The sequence below is a fragment of the Kogia breviceps genome, chromosome 1 (genome assembly GCF_026419965.1).
Source record: "Kogia breviceps isolate mKogBre1 chromosome 1, mKogBre1 haplotype 1, whole genome shotgun sequence".
NCBI lineage: Eukaryota > Metazoa > Chordata > Mammalia > Artiodactyla > Physeteridae > Kogia > Kogia breviceps.
In genome coordinates this window covers 194,761,971-194,783,571 of record NC_081310.1, presented here as the reverse complement: position 1 = coordinate 194,783,571, position 21,601 = coordinate 194,761,971, and the positions used below count along the sequence as shown (strand labels likewise).

General features: G+C 45.9%; 2 protein-coding genes across 10 annotated transcripts in view; both read left to right on the top strand.

Annotated features, from left to right (window-relative positions):
* The window catches only part of KIF1B (kinesin family member 1B), a 336,458-nt gene that overhangs the window by 141,212 nt on the left and 173,645 nt on the right, over positions 1–21,601 (top strand). The window lies entirely within an intron of this gene.
* UBE4B (ubiquitination factor E4B) overlaps positions 1–21,601 on the top strand; it is a 120,783-nt gene that overhangs the window by 97,648 nt on the left and 1,534 nt on the right. For all 9 annotated transcript variants that reach the window (XM_059057844.2, XM_059057867.2, XM_067017807.1 and 6 more), the window contains 4 exons: positions 10,200–10,334; positions 12,528–12,719; positions 20,125–20,299; positions 21,263–21,409. In XM_059057844.2, the coding sequence (XP_058913827.1) occupies positions 10,200–10,334; positions 12,528–12,719; positions 20,125–20,299; positions 21,263–21,409 (649 nt within the window). The remainder of the gene's footprint in view (positions 1–10,199; positions 10,335–12,527; positions 12,720–20,124; positions 20,300–21,262; positions 21,410–21,601) is intronic.

The window sequence follows — 21,601 nt, the reverse complement described above, 5'->3', positions numbered from 1 at the left end:
CCCTCTGATTGTACTCATGAGGTAATGCAGTGTTCGTCACCTTTCCCCTCGGCACTGTACTGGCGCCCTCTAGATGGCGTTCATCCTACCCGCTAGCCTCATGTGCATTTCGAAACACACCTTAAACTGTTTTGCTCCTGTGCCTCCCAAGCCCTCTTCCTGCCACTCTCCGTTTCCCACGGGGCGGCATCACCCCCAGGCCTGAGGCTCCCCGGGGTGGCTCTAAGACATCCTCCCACGCTTACCCCTTGTCACAGTGCGTCAGCTCGAATCTGGTCCACTCCCCCGGCCTTTGCAGAACGTGCCGGGGAAACAGGTGAGCTCTAGTTGCAAGAGCCCCAGCTTCGGGGTCCGGGGGACCTGGGCTGGCGAACTGGCACTGCCGCACATTAAAAGTTCTTCCTCGCTGTTTCCTAGCCCGTAAATCAGAGCTAGTTCTTGCCTTGTGGGAAAGTTGTGAGGACAGATGGATGGTGAGGACATAGTTCATGACCAGCCCAGAGAAAGTGTTCAGGATGTGTAGCTCCTATTGCTCTGTTTGCCTTGAGACACTTCTGTCCAAAATGCTATACATTCTACTTTTTTTTTTTTTTACATCTTTATTGGAGTGTAATTGCTTTACAATGGTGTGTTAGTTTCTGCTTTATGACGAAGTGAATCGGTTATACATACACATATGTTCCCATATCTCTTCCCTCTTGCGTCTCCCTCCCTCCCACCCTCCCTATCCCACCCCTCTAGGTGGTCACAAAGCACCCAGCTGATCTCCCTATGCTATGCGGCTGCTTCCCACTAGCTATCCACCCTACGTTTGGTAGTGTATATATGTCCATGCTACTCTCTCACTTCGTCACAGCTTACCCTTCCCCCTCCCCATATCCTCAAGTCGATTCTTTAGTAGGTCTGTATCTTTATTCCCATCTTACCCCTAGGTTCTTCATGACATTTTTTTTTTCTTAGATTCCATATATGTGTGTTAGCATACGGTATTTGTCCTTCTCTTTCTGACTTACTTCACGCTGTATAACAGACTCTAGGTCCATCCACCTCACTACAAATAACTCAATTTCGTTTCTTTTTATGGCTGAGTGATATTCCATTGTATATATGTGCCACATCTTCTTTATCCATTCATCTGATGATGGACACTTAGGTTGCTTCCATCTCCTGGCTATTGTAAATAGAGCCGCAGTGAACATTTTGGTACATGACTCTTTTTGAATTATGGCTTTCTCAGGGTATGTGCCCAGTAGTGGGATTGCTGGGTCATATGGTAGTTCTATTTGTAGTTTTTTAAGGAACCTCCATTCCATACTGTTCTCCATAGAGGCTGTACCAATTCACATTCCCACCAGCAGTGCAAGAGTGTTCCCTTTTCTCCACACCCTCTCCAGCATTTATTGTTTCTAGATTTTTTGATGATGGCCATCCTGACCGGTGTGAGATGATATCTCACTGTAGTTTTGATTTGCGTTTCTCTAATGATTAGCGATGTTGAGCATCCTTTCATGTGTTTGTTGGCAATCTGTATATCTTCTTTGGAGAAATGTCTATTTAGGTCTCCTGCCCATTTTTGGATTGGGTTGTTTGTTTTTTTGTTGTTGAGCTGTATGAGCTGCTTGTAAGTTTTGGAGATTAATCCTTTGTCAGTTGCTTCATTTGCAACTATTTTCTCCCATTCTGATGGTTGCCTTTTGGTCTTATTTATGGTTTCCTTTGCTGAGCAAAAGCTTTGAAGTTGCATTAGGTCCCATTTGTTTATTTTTGTTTTTATTTCCATTTCTCTAGGAGGTGGGTCAAAAAGGATCTTGCCGTGATTTATGTCATAGAGTGTTCTGCCTATGTTTTCCTCTAAGAGTTTGATAGTTTAGTTTCTGGCCTTACATTTAGGTCTTTAATCCATTTTGAACTTATTTTTGCGTGTGGTGTTAGGGAGTGTTCTAATCTCATACTTTTACATGTACCTGTCCAGTTTTCCCAGCACCACTTATTGAAGAGGCTGTCCTTTCTCCACTGTACATTCCCTCCTCCTTTATCAAAGATAAGGTGACCATATGTGCGTGGGTTTATCTCTGGGCTTGCTATCCTGTTCCATTAATCTATATTTGTTTTTGTGCCAGTACCATACTGTCTTGATTACTGTAGCTTTGGAGTATAGTCTGAAGTCAGGGAGCCTGATTCCTCCAGCTCCGTTTTTTGTTCTCAAGATTGCTTTGGCTATTCGGGGTCTTTTGTGTTTCCATACAAATTGTGAAATTTTTTGTTCTAGTTCTGTGAAAAATGCCAGTGGTAGTTGGATAGGGATTGCATTGAATCTGTAGATTGCTTTGGGTAGTAGAGTCATTTTCACAATGTTGATTCTTCCAATCCAAGAACATGGTATATCTCTCCATCTGTTTGTATCATCTTTAATTTCTTTCATCAGTGTCTTATAATTTTCTGCATACAGGTGTTTTGTCTCCTTAGGTAGGTTTATTCCTAGATATTTTATGCTTTTTGTTGCAGTGGCGAATGGGAGTGTTTTCTTAATTTCACTGTCAGATTTTTCATCATTAATGTATAAGAATGCCAGAGATTTCTGTGCATTAATTTTGTATCCTGCTACTTTACCAAATTCATTGATTAGCTCTAGTAGTTTTCTGGTAGCATCTTTAGGATTCTCTATGTATAGTATCATGTCATCTGCAAACAGTGACAGCTTTACTTCTTCTTTTCCGATTTGGATTCCTTTTATTTCCTTTTCTTCTCTGATTGCTGTGGCTAAAACTTCCAAAACTATGTTGAATAAGAGTGGTGAGAGTGGGCAACCTTGTCTTGTTCCTGATCTTAGTGGAAATGGTTTCAGTTTTTCACCATTGAGGACGATGTTGGCTGTGGGTTTGTCATATATGGCCTTTATTATGTTGAGGAAAGTTCCCTCTATGCCTACTTTCTGCAGAATTTTTATCATAAATGGGTGTTGAATTTTGTCAAAAGCTTTTTCTGCATCTATTGAGATGATCATATGGTTTTTGTCCTTCAGTTTGTTAATATGGTGTATCACGTTGATTGATTCGCATATATTGAAGAATCCTTGCATTCCTGGAATAAACCCCACTTGATCATGGTGTATGATCCTTTTAATGTGCTGTTGGAGTCTGTTTACTAGTATTTTGTTGAGGACTTTTGCATCTGTGTTCATCAGTGATATTGGCCTGTAGTTTTCTTTCTTTGTGACATCCTTGTCTGGTTTTGCTATCAGGATGATGGTGGCCTCGTAGAATGAGTTTGGGAGTGTTCCTCCCTCTGCTATATTTTGGAAGAGGTTGAGAAGGATAGGTGTTAGCTCTTCTCTAAATGTTTGATAGAATTCTCCTGTGAAGCCGTCTGATCCTGGGCTTTTTGTTGGAAGATTTTTAATCACAGTTTCAATTTCAGTGCTTGTGATTGGTCTGTTCATATTTTCTGTTTCTTCCTGATTCAATCTTGGCAGGTTGTGCCTTTCTAAGAATTTCTCCATTTCTTCCAGGGTGTCCATTTTATTGGCATAGAGTTGCTTGTAGTAATCTCTCATGATCTTTTGTATTTCTGCAGTGTCAGTTGTTACTTCTCCTTTTTCATTTCTAATTCTATTGATTTGACTCTTCTCCCTTTTTTTCTTGATGAGTCTGGCAAATGGTTTATCAATTTTGTTTATCTTCTCAAAGAACCAGCTTTTAGTTTTATTGATCTTTGCTATCATTTCCTTCACTTCTTTTGCATTTATTTCTGATCTGATCTTTATCATTTCTTTCCTTCTGCTAACTTTGGGGTTTTTTTGTTCTTCTTTCTCTAATTGCTTTCTCTAATTGCAAGGTTAGGTTATTTATTCGAGATGTCTCCTGTTTCTTAAGGTAGGATTGTATTGCTATAAACTTCCCTCTTAGAACTGCTTTTGCTGCATCCCATAGGTTTTGGGTCGTCATGTCTCCATTGTCATTTGTTTCTAGGTATTTTTTGATTTCCTCTTTGATTTCTTCAGTGATCACTTCGTTATTAAGTAGTGTATTGTTTAGCCTCCGTGTGTTTCTATTTTTTACAGATTTTTTCCTGTAATTGATATCTAGTCTCATAGCATTGTGGTCGGAAAAGATATGTGTTACGATTTCAATTTTCTTAAATTTATCAAGGCTTGATTTGTGACCCAAGATATGATCTATCCTGGAGAATGTTCCATGGGCACTTGAGAAAAATGTGTATTCTGTTATTTTTGGATGGAATGTCCTATAAATATCAGTTAAGTCCATCTTGTTTAATGTATCATTTAAAGCTTGTGTTTCCTTATTTATTTTCATTTTGGATGATCTGTCCATTGGTGAGAGCGGGGTGTTAAAGTCCCCTGCTATAAATGTGTTACTGTCAATTTCCCCTTTTATGGCTGTTAGTATTTGCCTTATGTATTGAGGTGGTCCTATGTTGGGTGCATAAATATTTATAATTGTTATATTTTTTTCTTGGATCGATCCCTTGATCATTATGTAGTGTCCCTCTTTGTCTCTTGTAATAGTCTTTATTTTAAAGTCTATTTTGTCTGATATGAGAGTTGCTACTCCAGCTTTCTTTTGGTTTCCATTTGCATAGAATATCTTTTTCCATCCCCTCACTTTCACTCTGTATGTGTTCCTAGGTCTGAAGTGGGTCTCTTGCAGACAGCATATATATGGGTCTTGTTTTTGTATCCATTCAGCCAGTCTGTGTCTTTTGGTGGGAGCATTTAATCCATTTATATTTAAGGTAATTATCGATATGTATGTTTCTATTCCCATTTTCTTAATTGTTTTGGATTTGTTATTGTAGGTCTTTTCCTTCTCTTGTGTTTCTTGCCTAGAGAAGTTCCTTTAGCATTTGTTGTAAAGCTGGTTTGGTGGTGCTGAACTCTCTCAGCTTTTGCTTGTCTGTAAAGGTTTTAATTTCTCCATCAAATCTGAATGAGATCCTTGCTGGGTAGAGTAATCTTGGTTGTAGGTTTTTCTCCTTCATCACTTTGAATATGTCCTGCCAGTCCCTTCTGGCTTGCAGAGTTTCTGCTGAAAGATCAGCTGTTAACCTAATGGGGATTCCCTTGTGTGTTATTTGTTGTTTTTCCATTCCTGCTTTTAATATGTTTTCTTTGTATTTAATATTTGACAGTTTGATTAATATGTGTCTTGGCGTGTTTCTCCTTGGATTTATCCTGTATGGGACTCTCTGTGCTTCCTGGACTTGATTAACTATTTCCTTTCCCATATTAGGGAAGTTTTCAACTATAATCTCTTCAAATATTTTCTCAGTCCCTTTCTGTTTCTCTTCTTCTGGGACCCCTATAATTCGAATGTTGGTGTGTTTAATGTTGTCCCAGAGGTCTCTGAGACTGTCCTCAGTTCTTTTCATTCTTTTTTCTTTATTCTGCTCTGCAGTAGTTATTTCCAGTATTTTATCTTCCAGGTCACTTATCCGTTCTTCTCCCTCAGTTATTCTGCTATTGATCCCTTCTAGAGTAATTTTAGTTTCATTTATTGTGTTTTTCATCATTACTTGTTTCCTCTTTAGTTCTTCTGGGTCCTTGTTAAATGTTTCTTGCATGTTCTCTATTCTATTTCCAGGATTTTGAATCATCTTTACTATCATTATTCTGAATTCTTTTTCAGGTAGACTGCCTATTTCCTCTTCATTTGTTAGGTCTGGTGGGTTTTTATCTTGCTCCTTCATCTGCTGTGTGTTTTCCTGTCTTCTCATTTTGCTTATCTTACTGTGTTTGGGGACTCCTTTTTTGCAGGCTGCAGGTTCGTAGTTCCCTTTGTTTTTGGTGTCTGTCCCCAGTGGCTGAAGTTGGTTCAGTGGGTTGTGTAGGCTTCCTGGTGGAGGGGACTAGTGCCTGTGTTCTGGTGGATGAGCCTGGATCTTATCTTTCTGGTGGGCAGGTCCACGTCTGGTGGTGTGTTTTGGGGTGTCTGTGGCCTTATTATGATTTTAGGCAGCCTCTCTGATAATGGGTAGGGTTGTGTTCCTGTCTGTCTAGTTGTTTGGCATAGGGTGTCCAGCACTGTAGCTTGCTGGTTGTTGAGTGACGCTGAGTGTTGGTGTTGAGATGAAGATCTCTGGGAGATTTTCGCCGTTTGATATTACGTGGAGCTGGGAGGTCTCTTGTGGACCAGTGTCCTGAGGTTGGCTCTCCTCTCCTACCTCAGAGGTACAGCACTGACTCCTGGCTGGAGCACCAAGAGCCTTTCATCCACACGGCTCAGAATAAAAGGGAGAAAAAGTAGAAAGAAAGAAAGAAAGAAAAAGGATAAAATAAAGTAAGATAAAATAAAGTTATTAAAATTTAAAACAATTATTAAGAAAAAAAATTTTGTAAGTAAAATACAAACAACAACGAATACGGACAGACAGAACCCTAGGACAAATGATGAAAGCAAAGCTATATAGACAAAATCTCACAAAGCAGCACACACATACACCCTCACAAAATGAAGAAAAGGGGAAAAAATAATAAATCTTGCTCTCAAAGTCCACCTCCTCAATTTGGGATGATCTGTTGTCTATTCAGGTATTCCATAGATGGAGGTACATCAAGTTGACTGTGGAGCTTTAATCCGTTGCGTCTGAGGCTGCTGGGAGAGATTTCCCTTTCTCTTCTTTGTTCGCACAGTTCCGGGGGTGGGGCTCAGCTTTGGACTTGGTCCCGCCTCTGCGTGTAGGTCGTCGGAGGGCATCTGTTGTTCGCTCAGACAGGACGGGGTTAAAGGAGCAGCTGATTCGGGGGCTCTGGCTCACTCAGGCCGGGGGGAGGGACGGGCACGGATGCGGGGCGAGCCTGCGGCGGCAGAGGCCTGCGGGACGTTGCAGCAGCCTGAGGCGCGCTGCGCGTTCTCCCGGGGAAGTTGTCCCTGGATCCCGGGACCCCGGCGGTGGCGGGCTGCACCGGCTCCCGGGAGGGGAGGTGTGGAGAGTGACCTGTGTTCGTACACAGGCTTCTTGGTGGCGGCAGCAGTGGCCTTAGCGTCCCATGCCCGTCTCTGGGGTCCGCGCTGATCCCCGCGGCTCAAGCCCATCTCTGGAGCTCATTTAGGCAGCGCGCTTAATCCCCTCTCCTCGCGCCCAGGAAGCAAAGAGGGAAGAAAAGGTCTCTTGCCTCTTCGGCAGCTCCAGACTTCTCCCGGACTCCCTCCCGGCCAGCCGTGGTGCACTGGCCCCCTTCAGGCTGTGTTCGCGCCGCCAACCCCAGTCCTCTCCCGGCTTCCAGCCTCGGCTCCCAGTCCCCGCCCGCCCCGGCGGGTGAGCACAGGAGCCTCTCGGGCTGGTGAGTGCCGGTCGGCACCGATCCTCTGCGGGAATCTCTCCGCTTTGCCCTCCGCACCCCTGTTGCTGCGCTCTCCTCCGCGGCTGCGAAGCTTCCCCCTCCGCCACCCGCAGTCTCCGCCCGCGAAGGGGCTCCTAGTGTGTGGAAACCTTTCCTCCTTCACGGCTCCCTCCCACTGGTGTAGGTCCTGTCCCTATTCCTTTGTCTCTGTTTATTCTTTTTTCTCTTGCCCTACCCAGGTACGTGGGGCGTTTCTTGCCTTTTGGGAGGACTGAGGTCTTCTGCCAGCGTTCAGTGGGTGTTCTATAGGAGAAGTTCCACGTGTAGATGTATTTCTGATGTATCTGTGGGGAGGAAGGTGATCTCCACGTCTTACTCTTCCGCCATCTTCCGAGTTCCCATTCTAATGTATTAGAATCTCATCCATTCTTTGAGGGAGGTCTTGTCCAAATACTCCCTCATGGCTGACCTTCCTCATCAGTGAAGCTGCAAAGTCTCACCTTTCTCCCCACTCCTGAAACACTCTCTTTATGTCACTCATGATGCTGATGTTGGAATACGGGTCTGTGGCACATTACCTCGTCCAGAGTCAGTGCTTATAATAATAGCATTTGTTTTTGAGGCGACTGAGCAGATACTATTGATTTTTCTCAGTCAACGAATGGAAAAGGGCATAAATAATCCTTAAAAAAAATGCTCCTTCGGAATCAGGTCTGCTTGACTTTGGAGTCACTTCCTGCCTCCCCGCCTGGTCCTCCCAGGTGCTCAGCTCTCAGGCTGCTCTTCTCTCTCCACACTTGCTCCCTAGGTCATGTGTTCCTCTGTGAGGATGCTGGTTGGAGTTTTACTATAAGAGTAATTCTTTGCTATGAGAGACGGTCCCGGACACTGCAGGGCCTTTAGCATCTCTAGCTCGTGCCCATTTAATGCCAGTGATGTTTCCCTCCGACCCTGAGTCGCCATGCAACCGGAAACATTCCCACATGTGGCCTGATGCCCCCAGTTGAAAATCACTGCTAGCTGATCTCATCTATTCCAAGGCTTTAGCTGTCTGTATTCTAAGGACTCCAAAATGTGCCTCCCCAGCTCGGCTCACTCCTAATTCAGGCTTACATAACCAGCTGTTGACCTGCCCCTGCCCAGTGGTCTAATAGGATCTCAAACCTGACTTGTCCAAAACTGAGCCCTCGATGTCATCCCCCAGATCTCCTCTCCAGACTGCCCTGTCTCAGGAAGTGCCGACCACGTTCTGCTTATTGCTTTGGCTCAGCACCTTCTGGAGTCTTCCTTGATTCCTCTCTCTCCCAGCAAAGGCCCCCTAGGCTGTGTCCTAAAGGATGTTTGTTATCTGACCTCTTCCCCCATCTCCAGCTCACTACCATCTCTTAACCTGCCTTACTGGAGTAGCCCCCTATTTGGTTTCAGCCTCCACCCTTGCTCATGTGCATTTGCAGCAGGGTGGTGTTAAAATCTCAGCCAGCCTCTCATCACTGCTCTGCTCAGAGCCCTTGCAGGCCTCCCTGGAGGGCACTGCAGTCTCAGCCCTGCCCTTCCCCTTCCCTCATGCTACCCTGCCCCCACTCGCCTCCTTGATCTTCCACCGAACAGCAGGGCCTTTGCACTTGCTGTTCCCTGAGCCTGGAGTGCTTTTCCCCTGGATCTCGCTGACTCACTTCCTTCAGATACCTGCTTAAATGTTACCTCCTCAGAGAGGCCTTCCCTGACCACCCTTTCCAGACTAGCACCCCAGCCCCATCACACTCTTCCCCCCACCCCCACCCCCACCCCAGCCCTGCTTTATTTTTCTTCATCATGATGGGACTTATGTGTATCTGTTTGGGTGGGTGTCTGTTTATTGCTTATCTCCCTAACTGGCGTCTAAATTCCACGAGGTAGGGAGCCTTCTTGGTCACTTCTGGGCTTCATCTCCAGGGCCTAAAGGAGGCCTGGCCTGTGGAAGGGGCTGGATCACACTGATTGATGAGCGAACATGACACCCAGACACACACACTGAGGTGGTTCTCACCTTGCTCGTCCTCCATCCTCCCTGCTTCAGCCCTTCCTTCCTGACCAAAGGGCGGTGGGCAGGTCACCCAGCACTGGTACAGGATCTCCACGGGGCACTTACCCAGGGGGCACTCGTGTGGCTACATCAGCTATTCTAGCTGTTTCCCCTCCCCCAAGGTAAAGTAAACAGGCCTCTGAGCGGATGTAGGAATTTAAGCCCGTACTGATGTTTCTGTATTTGGTCTATCACAGAGCCTTCAGTAGATTCCACCTTATTTTACCCATGAGTCAAATACACCTTATTGTCTTGTTTCCCAGCCTATGGCAGAGTAGAAGGAGGAGGATGGCACCAGAGGCAAGCATGCTGACAGTTGTAGAGGTTGACAGCCTAACCGGTGTGGAGAGACCAAATTCACAAGCTGAGCAATCTACAGGCCCTTGGTGTTGTGGCGAAACCTATAGGCCTCAGCGTGATAGCGCAGCGTGCCTGTGGTTTTCAAAATAACGATGACTGCACAGGCGTTGTTATTAAGGACGGTGAATATCCTTTTGTTAGCACGTGTATCGGGCAGGACGTAAGAATCACTTACTGCGTCCTGCGTAGAAGTTGATGGTGAGTTCTTTTATCATTGAGGAAACTGAGGCTCATGTAAGTTAAGTCATGTGCCAGGGTCCCCTTATTCAAAGCCCTAAAGACATCAGATGGCGAAAGGAGTAAACCTCAGTAATCGGGAAGGTTTCCCGTACAGGGTGCTGTATTGTTCCCTAAGTGTGTCGGCTGTATTACGCACTTGCCCAGTTATGAACTGACTGTGTTTTTCCTTCACGCTTGGCACTTGCTGGGCTGCTGACTGTACTGAGCTGTGTCTGGCATCTGTTCACTGTTCCCCAGGATCAGCAGCAGGCCCGCCAGTCCCAGCTCGCCCAGGATGAGCGCGTGTCACGCTCATATCTTGCCCTGGCGACAGAAACCGTGGACATGTTCCATATCCTCACCAAGCAGGTCCAGAAGCCGTTCCTCAGACCTGTGAGTAGAACCTTGGGGGTATTTGTTCTGTCTGTTGGATTCCACATTCAGAGTCTATCACTTAGAACTAAACAGAGTAGTTGTTGAAATCCTGGGTGTTTCAGCCCCACAGCGACGGGTGAAATTCTGTTACTGATTTTGTTCCCAGCTTTACTAATTGACACACACAACATCCTGTCGGTAGTCTGAAGTCTGCCAGAGGCCACTTCCAAGATAACTTCTATCACTTTCTGCTGAGACAGCACATTGGATTATTATTGTTGGAGCTGTGACGTATTTTTATCATCGTCGACTCCAGTATTTTATTTATAGGAAAAGTGTAAGGTGACATCAATTGGCAATGAGACTATTAAGTAGAAGTAATTGATAGTATATAAGAGCTTTGGTTCTCTTCGGTGTGGGTTTGTTACACTGAGGAAGCCAAAGGTTAACGAGAGCCATAATGAGCCTGAGATGTGGTAGTTACTCGCCCATATGGAGACAAGTTTACAGTGTGATATAATTTTACTACACGTTTCCTCCAGTTTCCCAGTTTACTCTCACCTCCATCATTATCACCACCCCCTGTCCTACGTGCAACTCAAGAGATGAGCCCCCTCCTCTGTCCCCTTCACATTTCACGTCTCTTCATAAATAGATCTCAGTGCCAGCGCAGCAGAACATGAAGCAAAACAGTGCCTCACTGAAAGCGTAAGAACAGTCACAACTCATTTAGATAAGGTACCTCAGACATTTGCTTCCCTTAAAGGTTTGCAAACGGACTTCTTCAAACTTTTTCTATGCAGGCCAGACAGTAGATAGCTTAGGCACTGTAGGCCACGTGGCCTCTATTGCAGCTGCCAGCTTGCTGTTGCCGTGGTCCAGTAGAACTCCACGAAGTGAGGCATTGTGCCGGATGTGTCTTGCAGCTGGCAGTTCGCCGACCCCTGCGCTAAGTCACGTTTTATTTGGTGTTCAGCTACTCCGATGGCAGTGCTCTTTGATTGTTCAGAAGGTCAGAAACTATAAAAACTACCTGAGACTAAATTATCATAAAGCCTATTTTTAGTCCTAAATTCTTCATTTTTTAAAAGGAAATTATTGAAAGCTAAGTGTGTTATTTTCATGTCAATTAAAATGAATGTTTTTCAAGACCTGCTCTGTGGTCTGAGCTCTCCCTGCACCTGGGTCGTGGTCTTCTGCTCCCCATCTCTGCCTGTGCCTGCTTCGATCTTTCCTTTTCCTTGGCTGCATTGTTTGCACCTTCTTTGCTGGTTAACACAAAACTCTCCCACTTCGGGAAAAAAAAAAATTACCAACTATATCCTATTCTTATCCCTCCTTTACCTCACAGTTTCTTAACAGTTAACTATAGGAGTACTTTTTACTTTGTGCAAAAGCAGGCCCTTTAGAAGCCAAATTTAAGTTGAACTTGTGTAAATCCAGTCATGAAATTTAATGAAAACCTTGTTATGTAAAGAGAAGCTTTCACAGTTCATTTTTTATGGCCGGTGTTTAATACTCTATAAGCCAGGTTTTCCTGTTTCAGGTTTGCTTAAAGCAATGTATGCCCACCTGTAGTAGGTACTGTGTCATCTTGTGGGGTTATAGCGTATTATTTCATAATTAGTTTTTAGTTGTTTCATTTAAGTTTGTTTTGTCTCACTGGCTAGGTTTAAAACTATTCAAGACATAAATTTTATCTTCTTCCTCTTTTATATTTCTTCACTCTTCGCATCTGATAAATAAATACGAATGGTGCCTATTGCCTGAACTGTCAGGGACTTGAAATTTATAGAAAAATAATGCATAAAATGATGGCTGAAAGAGCATGCTCCAGAAACTTTCATGACACGTGTGACGATGATGGAATTACGAATAGTTTCCCTCTTTCACCTGTTGCTCAACAAATTCGAAGTGATCCTTGTTTTTATAATTAAAGCATGAATTTAATGAAAATGTTGCCTTTTTGGTATTTATAAATATTCCATCAGCACGCAACATTCTATGAAGTATTAGAATTACTGGATTAGAAATGGAGAGTAAAGAAAAGTTTGAATGGAATGTCCTTCTTCAGCGTACGATGTAGCACATACAAGGGATTCTTTGAAGACTGAGCCTGCCAATTCCTGTTCCTCCACTGAAATGGGAGTTTGGGGTCCTTCTTGCTTGTCTCAACAGCATGAATTGTCCTATTATCCTGTGATTTCCTAGGAACTCGGACCCCGATTGGCTGCGATGCTGAACTTTAATCTTCAGCAGCTCTGTGGTCCTAAGTGCCGTGACCTGAAAGTTGAAAACCCGGAGAAATACGGCTTTGAACCAAAGAAGCTGTTGGACCAACTGACAGATATTTACTTGCAGCTGGACTGTGCCCGGTTCGCTAAGGCCATTGCTGACGACCAGGTCAGTGCCCAAGGGGACAGTCTCAGAGGGAGCCTGGAGTTGAGGCTCCTGAAGTGGGTGACTTGAGTTTGCCTCCCTGTGGGTTTCCCGGCAGACCCTGCACGATTACATGTCCATCTGTTCTTGGATGTTCCCCGATTGAAATCAAGGAAGGTGATACTTTTCAGAATGTGGTTTGAGAAGTGTTTAGTGTGTCAATAGAAATAATGGCCACAGTGGCAAGGGGAGCTTGTCTGGTGTGAATGGATGTGACTCGGTTGTTTTCCTTTGGGCGTAGAGAGCAGATTTGGCTCTCAGATCCGTCTCCAGTTGAGTTTTTACCCACCTTGCTAAGGACCTCACTCGACAGATCGGTTACATCCCCAGAAAGAGCCTGGTTTTCTCGGGGAATCCAACTCTTCTTCCCAAGAAGGAGATTTAATAACAGCTTCAGTGCTGCCGTTATTTCTGTGGTTCCAGGTTTCAAACCATGGATGTTACCTTCACATTCTTCCCTCCTTTATTCCTGGTGTCCCTCTGATCATATCCATTTTGTGGTTTTCGTTTCCACGGCTACCAATTTAGTCCAAGCGACCCCTGCCCGGCCTCGATTTTTAATTTTTCAGTATCTCATAAAGGGCTTCCCCTCCCTCCACGTTCCTCTGTCCTGCGGCATCTTCAGCGTTATAATAACTGATGTTTATTAACCACACATCAAGTTTTAGCCACTTTTCATGCTTTCACTTGTAATCCTCTCAAAATCCTCCGATTTAGGTTCAGTTGGATTCCTTGCTTTCCAAGGAGGCCCACAGAGGTTAAAGAGCTGCACGGCTGACGTGAGGCAGAGGCGGGCTTCCCACCTGGCAGTCTGGCCCTGAGCCCGTGTTCTCAGCCTCTCTGCTCTCCACTTAAAATGCCCCCAAAGTGCCATGTCTGTTTCAGTCTCTGCCTCTTTGTTCACATTATTTATCCAAGTATTAACTCCCATCTCAGGGTAACCATCACTAAGCATTCCAGAGGGTTCTTACATCTCATCCAAAGGTCAAAATAGGAGAATTGTAGGTACTTTTTTTTTTTTTCAATAACAGCTTTATTGAGACATAATTCTCATACATAGGTACTTTTGGATAAAGCAAGAGATGTGGTCTTGACAAAGCACCTGCAATGGAATACAACCACATACGTCTAAAGCAGTTTTTCCATAAAAAGTCGTGGTAAAAGAGCAGGTTAGGTGTTTGCAGTTACTTGGGGTAGATGCTGAAGTGATTCTCCAGCCTGTGACTGTATGATGCTGCACATATTGAGAAATGGAAGATAAGCGGTAGCCTTAAGAGGGGCGGGAAATGGAGACGCTCCCCAGCCAAGGTCAGGTCGTCTGCCCCGGGCAGCAGGCCGGCTGGAGCTGGGCCTCTGCAGCCCAGCCGGAGGTCGGCTGTGAAGAGTCCCCGGGGACCTCTTCCGCTTTCACCGCCAGGGACTCGGAAGGGTCGTTTAGCCTCTGCTCCCTCTTCTGGCAGGTCTTGCTGTGGCCGCCACATCGCAAGCACTTGTAACAGGTAACATAAAGTTTGCAGCGTGGATGAGCACAGCACACCCAGCGAGGCGGGGAAAGCCAAGTGGGTGACAGAGGAGTGTTTCCGAGTGCTTGCAGCCGCCTTTCCTTGGTGACCAACAGAACGTCCACACTGCCTGGTAACGCCTACGGATTGTGGTGGTGGCCTGTGGCGGCACGTGGCTTGGGTCACAGGCAGAGGTTTCTGCACAGTGGCACATGGGTCTTCCCGAAAGTCTAAACAGCCCCGTTCTGCCAGACGCATGAAGCAGGCACGCAAGTGCCCGTGGCACAGTGGAGAGAAAAACACTTTTTAAGTGGGTTTCTTGCTGCCTTGTGCAGTGTGGCGTTTGTCTAGATTGTTGGACACTTTCCATTTAGATGGGCTGTAAGCTGATGAGGGGCCTGCCCACTGAGTTGTTTCGGAAGAGGGGCTGGGGGGCTGGCGGCAGAAGCACGGAAGACTAGAAAGCTCCAGGGAGGTGGTAGAATTTCATTTTCTCCCTTGGGAGCAGTGCTCTTGGTTCGCTCTGGTTCCATCTGGTATGTCTTGTTTTCCTGGGAAGACAGAGGAGGAAAAAAAACGGCAGCCGAACCAGGGAAGAAACTGAGAGCCTTCTCTCCTGTGCACCGAGAGCGGGCGGAAGACAGGTGCCCGGGAGAGGTGACAGAAGGCCCCAGCGCGAGGAGCCCTGAGCCTTACACTCACAGGCTTGAGGAGAGAGCCCCTTGTCGGAGAGGGAGTGCGACAGGACAGGTGTCCCTGGAGCCCAGAGAGCCCAGGAGAGAGGGAGGTCTTAGCCCGACACAGTGAGCTGCACTGAGGGCCACGTCGGCCTGTGGTTTCCGGGCAGATGGACGGCAGATCTGTTTTTCATGGAGCGCTCGCTGTCAATGTTAACACCGTGTTCCATTAAACAACAATAGTAGTAAAGAGCCCATGTAATGGGAACTTCCTGGTGATCCAGTGATTAAGACATCACCTTCCAGTGCAGGGGGTGTGGGTTCGATCCCTGGTCAGGGAGCTAAGATCCCACATGGCTCCCGGCCAAAAAACCAAAACATAAAACAGAAGCAATATCGTAACAAATTCAATAAAGACTTTTAAAAAATGGTCCACATCAAAGAAAAAAATCTTGGGATTTCCCTGGTGGTCCAGCGGTAAAGAATCCACCTTCCAATGCAGGGACCTCAGGTTCAATCCCTGGTTGGGGATCCAAGATCCCACACGCCACGGGGCAGCTAAGCTCGCGCGCCACAACTACTGAACTCGCGCACCTCAACGAGAGAGCCCACGTGCCACAAACTACAGAGTCCTTGCGCTCTGGAACCCGCGCACCACAACTAGAGAGAAGCACACGTACTGCAGTGAAAGATCCTGCATGCCTCAGTGAAAGATACCGCATTCCTCAACGAAGATCCCTCATGCCGCAACTAAGACGCGACGCAACCATAAAAATTAAAAAAAAAAAAAAAAAAAAAAAAGAGCCCATGTGAAATCTCACTTCTCCTATGCAGAGTTCCTTTTTTTTTTTTTTAATATAAATTTATTTATTTATTTATTTATTTGGCTGTGTTGGGTCTTCGTTGCTGCACGCGGGCTTTCTCTAGTTGCGGCGAGGGAGGGCTCCTCTTCGTCGCGGTGCGCGGACTTCTCATTGTAGTGGCTTCTCTTGTTGCGGAGCACGGGCTTTAGGCGCGTGGGCTTAGTAGTTGTGGCTCGCGGGCTCTAGAGCACAGGCTGAGTAGCTGTGGCGCACGGGCTTAGTTGCTCCACAGCATGTGGGATCTTCCCAGACCAGGGCTCCAACCCATGTCCCCTGCATCGGCAGGTAGATTCTTAACCACTGTGCCACCAAGGAAGTCGTCCTGCAGCCTTCCTTTTTTTTTTTTTTTTTTGAGGTGAAATTCACATAACAAATTTAACCATGTTGAAGTATGTAATTTGGTGGCATTTAGTACATTCACAGTATTGTACAACCATCACCTCTAATCACCCCCACAAGGAAATCCCATACCCGTTAAGCAGTTACTGTCCCTTCCTCCTCACCCCAGCTCTTGGCAACCACTAAACTGCTTTCTGTCTTTGTTTTACCTATTTTTACATTTATCTATTAGGCTATTCTGAATATTTCGTGTAAATGGAATCATACAATGTATTCCTTTTGTGTCTTTCACATAGCATGCTTTTGAGGTTCATCCATGTTATAGCATGTATCAGTACCTGATTCCTTTTTACGGCTTAACGTTTCATTATATGGCTATACCGTGGTTTGTTTATTCATTCATCCATTGATGGACATTTGAATTGTTTCCACGTTTTGGCTGTTATAAATAGTATTCTGTGAACGTTCATGTAAAAGTGTTTGAATACCTATTTTCAATTCTTTGGGATATACTTAGGAGTAGAATTTCCGAGTCATATGGTAATTCTGTGTTTAACATTCCCACCAGCAGTGCACGAGGGTTCTAATTTCTCCACATCTTCACCAACACTTGCTATTTTCTGTTTTGTTTTTTTATTTTTAAGTAGCCACCCTAGTGGGAGTAAAGTGGTATTTCACCATGGTTTTAATTTGCATTTCCCTAATGACAAATGCTGTTAAACATCTTTTCGTGTACTTGGTGGCCATTTGTATCTTTTTTGAAGAAATGTCTGTTCGATCCTTCATCTTTTTTTTTTTTTTTTCTTTTTTTTTTTTTGGCCACACCAAGCAGCTTTGTGGGATTTTAGTTCCCTGACCAGGGATTCAACCCAGGCGTCAGTAGTGAAAGCACGAGTCCTAACCACTGAACCACCAGAGAACTCCCCTTAATCCATTTTTTATTTTATTTTTTAAAATTTTATTTTAATTAATTTATTTTTGGCTGCATTAGGTCTTCATTGCTGCATGCGGGCTTTCTTTAGTTGTGTCGAGCCGGGGCTACTTTTTGTTGCGGTGCGTGGGCTTCTCATTGCGGTGGCTTCTCTTGTTGCGGAGCACGGGCTCTAGGCTCGTGGGCTTCAGTAGTTGTGGCGCACGGGCTTATTAGTTGCTCCACGGCATGTGGGAATCTTCCCGGACTAGGGCTCAAACCCGTGTCCTCTGCATTGGCAGGTGGATTCTTAACCACTGTGCCACCAGGGAAGCCCCTATCCATTTTTGAAATTGGATTCTTTCTGTTTTGTTCTTTATATAGTCTGTGTGAGTTCTTTATATATTCTGGCTACTAGACCTTTATCAGATATATAATTTGCAGATATTTTTATGTTTAATTTCTGTAGCCATTCTGTAAGATCCTTGAGGTCAAGAACAACATCTTGGGACTTCCCTGGTGGTCCAGTAGTTAAGAATCAGCCTGGGCTTCCCTGGTGGCACAGTGGTTAAGAATCCGCCTGCCAATGCAGGGGACATGGGTTCGAGCCCTGGTCTGGGAAGATCCCACATGCCACGGAGCAATTAAGCCCAGGCGCCACAACTATTGAGCCCGCATTCTAGAGCCCATGAGCCACAACTACTGAGCCCATGCGCTCTAGAGCTTGCACGCTGCAACTGCTGAGCCCACACGCCACAACTACTGAAGCCCGTGCGCTCTGGGCCCCACGTGCTGCAACTACTGAAGCCCGCGCGCCTGGAGCCCGTGCTCCACAACAAGAGAAGCCGTTGCAGTAAGCCCGTGTGCTACAACAAAGCATAGCCCCCACTCGCCGCAACTAGAGAAAGCCCCGCACACAACCAAGACCCAGCACAGCCAAAAAAATCCCACAACATCTTTGCTTCCTCTCTGACACCATCCACACTGAACTTGAAACAGCAGCTCAGTAATCTGTACTTGGTCAATTCATTGACACCACTCCTCTTTGAAACTGAGTGCCATGTCCCCTTAAGTACCCTTTGATTTCTTTTTTTTTTGGCTGTGCTGGCTCTTGGTTGCTACTCACAGGCTTTCTCTAGTTGTGGCGAGCGGGGGCTACTCTTTGTTGCGGTGTGCAGGTTTCTCATTGCGGTGGCTTCTCTTGTTGCGGAGCATGGGCTCTAGGCACGCGGGCTTCAGCAGTTGTGGCACACGGCCTCTAGAGCGCAGGCTCAGTAGTTGTGGCGCACGGGCTTAGTTGCTCCGCGGCATGTGGGATCTTCCCGGACCAGGGATCGAACCCGTCTCCCCTGCATTATCAGGCGGCTTCATTTTTTTTTTTTTTTTTTTTTTGCGTTATGCGGGCCTCTCACTGCTGTGGCCTCTCCCACTGCGGAGCACAGGCTCCGGACGCACAGGCTCAGCGGCCATGGCTCACGGGCCCAGCCGCTCCGCGGCACGTGGGATCTTCCCGGACCGGGGCACGAACCCGTGTCCCCCGCATCGGCAGGCGGACTCTCAACCACTGCGCCACCAGGGAAGCCCCTACCCTTTGATTTCTGATAATGGTCACTCCACTGCTCTATCTCAGAAGTTGACTTAACAGCAGGCAGAAGTCGGTTAAAAACTAAGTCATCTTCTGAGAAAGAGAGTGGGTGATATTTTCGAGAATAGTAAATGGGCCAAGAACGATTACTTGTTTACACAGAGAAGTTCAAGGTGAGTCGTCTCAGTAGTGTGGATAGCAGCACCCACCCGTTGCATTTCTGCCCTTCCAACATCTCGCCATAACCCTTTGGCCATTTATCCCCTGTACCTCTTCCCAAAGGGACAGGGACTGCAGCTTACCCAGCTCATAATAAGTAGACACCAGATAAAGTATCTGTTGACCTAATGTAGTAATTTAGTTTCAGAAAACTGTAACCGAGGCCCTCTGAACTTTTCACATTATTTTATAGCATTACTGCCCGGCCCAAGCGCCCCGCTGGCTTTTTGTCCTCTCCTCTCTCATCCCCCGAGTTGCGTAGATTAAATAAGGGGCGTGGCTGTGTGGAGAGAGAAAGTGAGCGTGTGCACTTATTTAGAAACTGAAGTTAAAAGAAGGAAGAGCGAGGACTTTGAATGCAGCCTTCTAAGGGAACTCAAGTATTGCGATGAGTTCATCCCGTGATGTTCATGCGAGTCCCCGTTTAGAAATCACAGGTCACAGATTCTGGTCCTGCCATTCAGATTGAGTCATTCCCCTCCTCCATTTGCATCACTGTCACTAAAGTGACAAGCGGCCAGTGTTTTTGCCCTAAATGCAAAATACGATATACTTTGATATTTTGAAGTGGCAGTGATTTATACGAATTAGGCACCTGTGGGGTAGGTGTTACTACCCCCATTTTACACCTGAGGAAACTGGGGCTCAGGAGAGTTCGAGCTTTGCCTGAGACCACACAGCAGGTAGATGGTAAAGCCAGGATTGAAGCCCAGGTCTGCCTGGGTCTGTGGTGGACGCTTGCCCTGTAGACCAGCCCTCCCACTCTCACAGGCATAAACCCTGTCTGCTCCCGTCCGTAGAGCCCCGGACATTTAACAGCGTTGAACTGAGAGATCTTAAATAAGGATCGACAGGGAATGGGAGAACGCGCTTGTTGATTATGAGCTCTATTGGGTTGTTTTCACCGTGTTTACCTTTAGGGAAAAGAACTGAAATTTCCACCTCCTCTCATAGGCTGCCTAGGGCTCAGTGCCTGGCAAGGACGGAAGTAGACTTTCAGTCCTTCTCTTTTTAATATTTCCTTCTCTTTTTAATATTTAAATTTTAAGAGAAATGCACGTGTGCTATAAAAGTAAATAAAATTTTTTCTAATTCCCCTCATTTGCCTCGATCCTGTAGCCCTTTCCAGAGGCCTTGTACAGTTTGGTCCGTATTAGCCCAGTCTAATTTTAGGGCTTTTTTAGAAAACAGATGATGCTTTGGGTATTTTCTGCAGCTTACTTTTTTCCACTTAAAATATATTTACGTCTCACAGTGTCTTTCCTCATTTCCAGAGATCCTACAGCAAAGAATTGTTTGAAGAAGTTATTTCGAAGATGCGGAAGGCAGGGATCAAATCCACAATAGCGATAGAGAAGTTTAAACTTCTGGCTGAGAAGGTGGAGGAGATCGTGGCCAAGAATGCACGTGCAGAAATCGACTACAGTGATGCCCCAGACGAGTTCAGAGGCGAGTGGGCTCGCTTTTTTCATGTGTAATTCTTTGATTTAACTTGAAACATGTAACATTAGAAGAGGACGTTCTGTGCTCTTGTTTTTTTTTGTTTGTTTGTTTGTTTTTTGGGTTTTTTTAAATTTAATTTATTTTAGTTTTGGCTGCCTTGGGTCTTCGTTGCTGCGCGCGGGCTTTCTCTAGTTACGGCGAGCGGGGGCTACTCTTCGTTGTGGTGCGCGGGCTTCTCGTTGCGGTGGCTTCTCTTGCTGCGGAGCACGGGCTCTAAGTGTGTGGGCTTCAGTAGTTGTGGCACGTGGGCTCAGTAGTTGTGGCTTGCGGGCTCTAGAGCACAGGCTCAGTAGTTGTGGCGCAAGGGCTTAGTTGCTCCGCGGCATGTGGGATCTTCCCGGACCAGGGCTCGAACCCGTGTCCCCTGCATTGGCAGGCAGATTCTTAACCACTGCACTGCCAGGGAAGCCCCTCTCATTGCTTCTTGAGACACTTGGTCAGAAATTGAAATTCTGTTTATCTACCTTTAGTTCATATTATAACTTACAAGAGAAGAAAGTCCTTAGCCTGATTTCAAAGCAGATAACAACCCTGAAGATTCTAGGGTCAACCTTGCCTTTGCAAGTGGGGACGCATGTTTTCAAAAAATTCTGCGAAGTCCTAAGAGGAAAGGTTGATTCTAGCCTGCCATCTTCGCCATACAGCCCGGGAGGGCCTGTCTGTCCTGCTGTCTTTTTTGTCTATTCTTTCCTCCCAGCAGTAGCTGACAAAAGGGTGCTTCCCCTCTACAAAAGGTGAAGTATATGCCTTTATCTAATGCTGATTTCCTTCTAAACTTGGGGGCCTGGTAGGGGCCATTTGGTTGCTGTTTCTATGGTTATATTTTTCACTGATAGGAGGGACTTTGTTTTCTATTTCAGTTTTAGGCTCTATTGTTAGATCAGAGTTTGCTTTGCTTTGTCTCTGTAGACCCTCTGATGGACACCCTGATGACTGACCCCGTGCGGCTGCCCTCTGGCACCATCATGGACCGCTCCATCATCCTGCGGCACTTGCTGAACTCCCCCACGGACCCCTTCAACCGACAGACGCTGACAGAGAGCATGCTGGAACCAGGTAGAGGAGGGCACGGCTTGAACTGCAGTGCCTACACCTGTACTGAGCAGTGAGGCCAAAATCGTGTATCAGAGAGTAGTCACAAGGGGGAAATTTAACAAATCCAGACACTACATGGTTTCGGACACTTAATGGACAAGACACAAAACATTCTTTGCTCTTTTTCACGACAGAATTCCAGTTCTTACTTTT